At 55.8% G+C, this 2,404-nt stretch overlaps 1 protein-coding gene across 1 annotated transcript in view; it reads right to left on the reverse strand.

The window, feature by feature from the left end:
- The window catches only part of LOC104625504 (C-type lectin domain family 2 member E-like), a 2,048-nt gene extending 1,606 nt beyond the window's left edge, over positions 1 to 442 (reverse strand). Inside the window, exon 1 of the mRNA XM_010293146.1 lies at positions 418 to 442. Within this exon, the coding sequence (XP_010291448.1) occupies positions 418 to 442 (25 nt within the window). The remainder of the gene's footprint in view (positions 1 to 417) is intronic.
- Between the last annotated feature and the right edge of the window lie 1,962 nt (positions 443 to 2,404).

Below are 2,404 nucleotides of genomic sequence, written 5' to 3' on the forward strand. Positions count from 1 at the left end.
ACCGCTGGGAAGCTGTTCTGCGGGAAATGCCCGAGCTTGGGTGTTTTTCTCCCAGGATAAAGGGGGAAAAAGCAGCATTTCCCCTTCATCTGGTTCACTTGCACAGCAGGAAGGGAAACATGACTTAGACCTTCAAAAAAAACCGGGACTTGCTTTGTTTTTCCAAGCCAGCCTTGATTTTACCAGCTTCTGCCAGCTCCGCTTGTCCTGGAGAGGCAGTGATTGCTTCCCCACCTCGACTGCGCGGTGTTTTCGGCTCCAGCCCCCTCCCAGGACCTGAGGGTCACCCCACAGGGTGCTGGATGGCCCCTTCAAACCCCCATCCCCCCGTCCAAAGCACAGAAGCCACCCCCTCCCCTCCCCATCGCGCGCAGGGCGGCTCTTAAAGCCTCGGGAAAGGGGACGGCGCTCACGTACCTGCATCACGAACAGCTTCCGCCATCCCTGGCGCCGCGGAGGGGACAGCAGCACCCTCGGGGGACAAGCGCGTCCCCCAACTCCACCAGCAGCAAGGTGAGCGGGGTCAGGAACGCCGAGACCGCAGCACGGCACCAGGGACCAGCCAGGTCCTCCTCCGTCCCGGGGCTTTGCCAGGATGTTTCTGCCGTCACTAAAATAAAAAAAAAAAAGACAAAAAGCTCCTAATTTCCCCCAAAACCTCAGTGCTGCTCGTCACAGCGTTTTTCTAAATCTCTCCTTTTCCTCAAAGCTCCTTTTCTCACGTCCCAGCCCGCGTCCACGCGGAATTACTGCTTCTCAAAACCTCCCACGGCAGCATATTTTTCTACATCGTTCTTGCAAACTATTTTTCTAAATTCTTTCGGGTTTTGACCTTTCCCCGGACACGGCCTTTTCCCAGAGCCCATGGCAAAACGTTATCGGACTCGGGTCTCTCCTCAGAGGAGGAAAACCAGCTCCACAGGAGCTATTTGTAGAACGTTTACAAGAAAAACCTCAAAGAAACAGAACCGGAATCCGCCGATGCAAAATAGAAAATCCTGCGGATGCCGTTGTCAACAAGCCCCTGAAGCCACCAACAGCTCCTCTAACAAAAAGCTTCCGAATTTACTAAAACTACATATAAAAAGCTGATTTCAGCTGCCCAGCTGGCCTCCCTGCTTCCTACCAGCAATGTAAATACAAATTACACGACCAGTACCCGCACTTGGGACCTTCCTTAACTTGCAGGAAATATTTTCCAGGGAAGAAGAGCCTTCATGTGTTGGCAAAGGTGAGAATCAAAAGGATTTTTTTGGGTTTTCCCCCCCAAACATTTGATTTTTGAATAGGGTTTAATTGGTGTAAGCATTTTGCTGCTGTCCCCAACACCCAAATTCCTCCTGCCCCAAGCTGCAGCATTTTGGGGGTAAAACAGCAGGTGATGGAGGAAGAGGAGGGGAAAAAAAACAGACACCAAGCGGGGAACAACAGAGAAGCTTGATCGTCAGAAAATACTCCCAAATACACCGGGCTCGTGGGAAATACAGCACTCGTGTCCCAAAAAGCGTGACAAAAATATTACAGGCGAACGTTGTTCTAGTTCACAGCCTCGGTGGGGTGAAACGTCGCTGCCCGGCGACGCGGGAAGAAATCAAAGGCGCTTTTTGTCTAGCGCCCAAGGAGCGTGCAGCACGCGGGGCTGGACCCCTCGTGCCCCGACAACACCCAAATACTGCTAAAAAAAAGAAATAAAAGAAAAAATCCACCTTTTATACGCAACAGGGCACACAGCGAGGCGTTGCTGCAAGGAGACACCCTGGGGTCACCAGCACCCCAAAGCGGGACCCACAGCCCGGCGAGCCGGAGTCCCAGGGGAGAAGGGAGGAGAGCGCCGAGGGGGAAGGTGCCGGAGGGTGGGGAAAAAAAAAAAGCTGTCCCCAAATGAAGTTATGGGGCTTTGCGAGGCAGCCCCAGCGCTCTGCAGGCTCCCAGCTCGCCCTCCGCGCGCTCAGAGGAAAAGGGGCTTTTCCACGCCAGCCGCCTCGTCCGAACTCAGGAAAGCGCCGCGGAACTCGGGGTTTCCAGCTGCCAGGCGCTGCGGGGAGAGGACGGATAAGCTCCCACCGAGCCACCAAAACCTGCAGATCCCCCCTCCTCCACGCCCACAGCCTCCATCCAGATGAGGGATTTAAACAGGCACCGGGACGGTCCCTGCTCCCGAACCCCAAATTCATCCCGTCGTACTCAAGCAAGAGCCCAGCGAGTTGGAAACGGCCCCGACGCTTTCTGGGGCAAACCACTCCTCCGCCGGACCACCACTGCTCCCGTACGATATTTTCGGTTCATCTCACGCCCTCCTCTGCCCCCCAAAGCCAGGTGGGGGGACGGGGGAGCGGCTGCACCCCAAACCCCAGCCAGGCTCCGCCAGGACCCGCGGGAGCGGCGCGAAGCGGGAACACACGGG

The sequence above is a fragment of the Phaethon lepturus genome, unplaced genomic scaffold (genome assembly GCF_000687285.1).
Source record: "Phaethon lepturus isolate BGI_N335 unplaced genomic scaffold, ASM68728v1 scaffold25688, whole genome shotgun sequence".
Classification (NCBI taxonomy): domain Eukaryota; kingdom Metazoa; phylum Chordata; class Aves; order Phaethontiformes; family Phaethontidae; genus Phaethon; species Phaethon lepturus.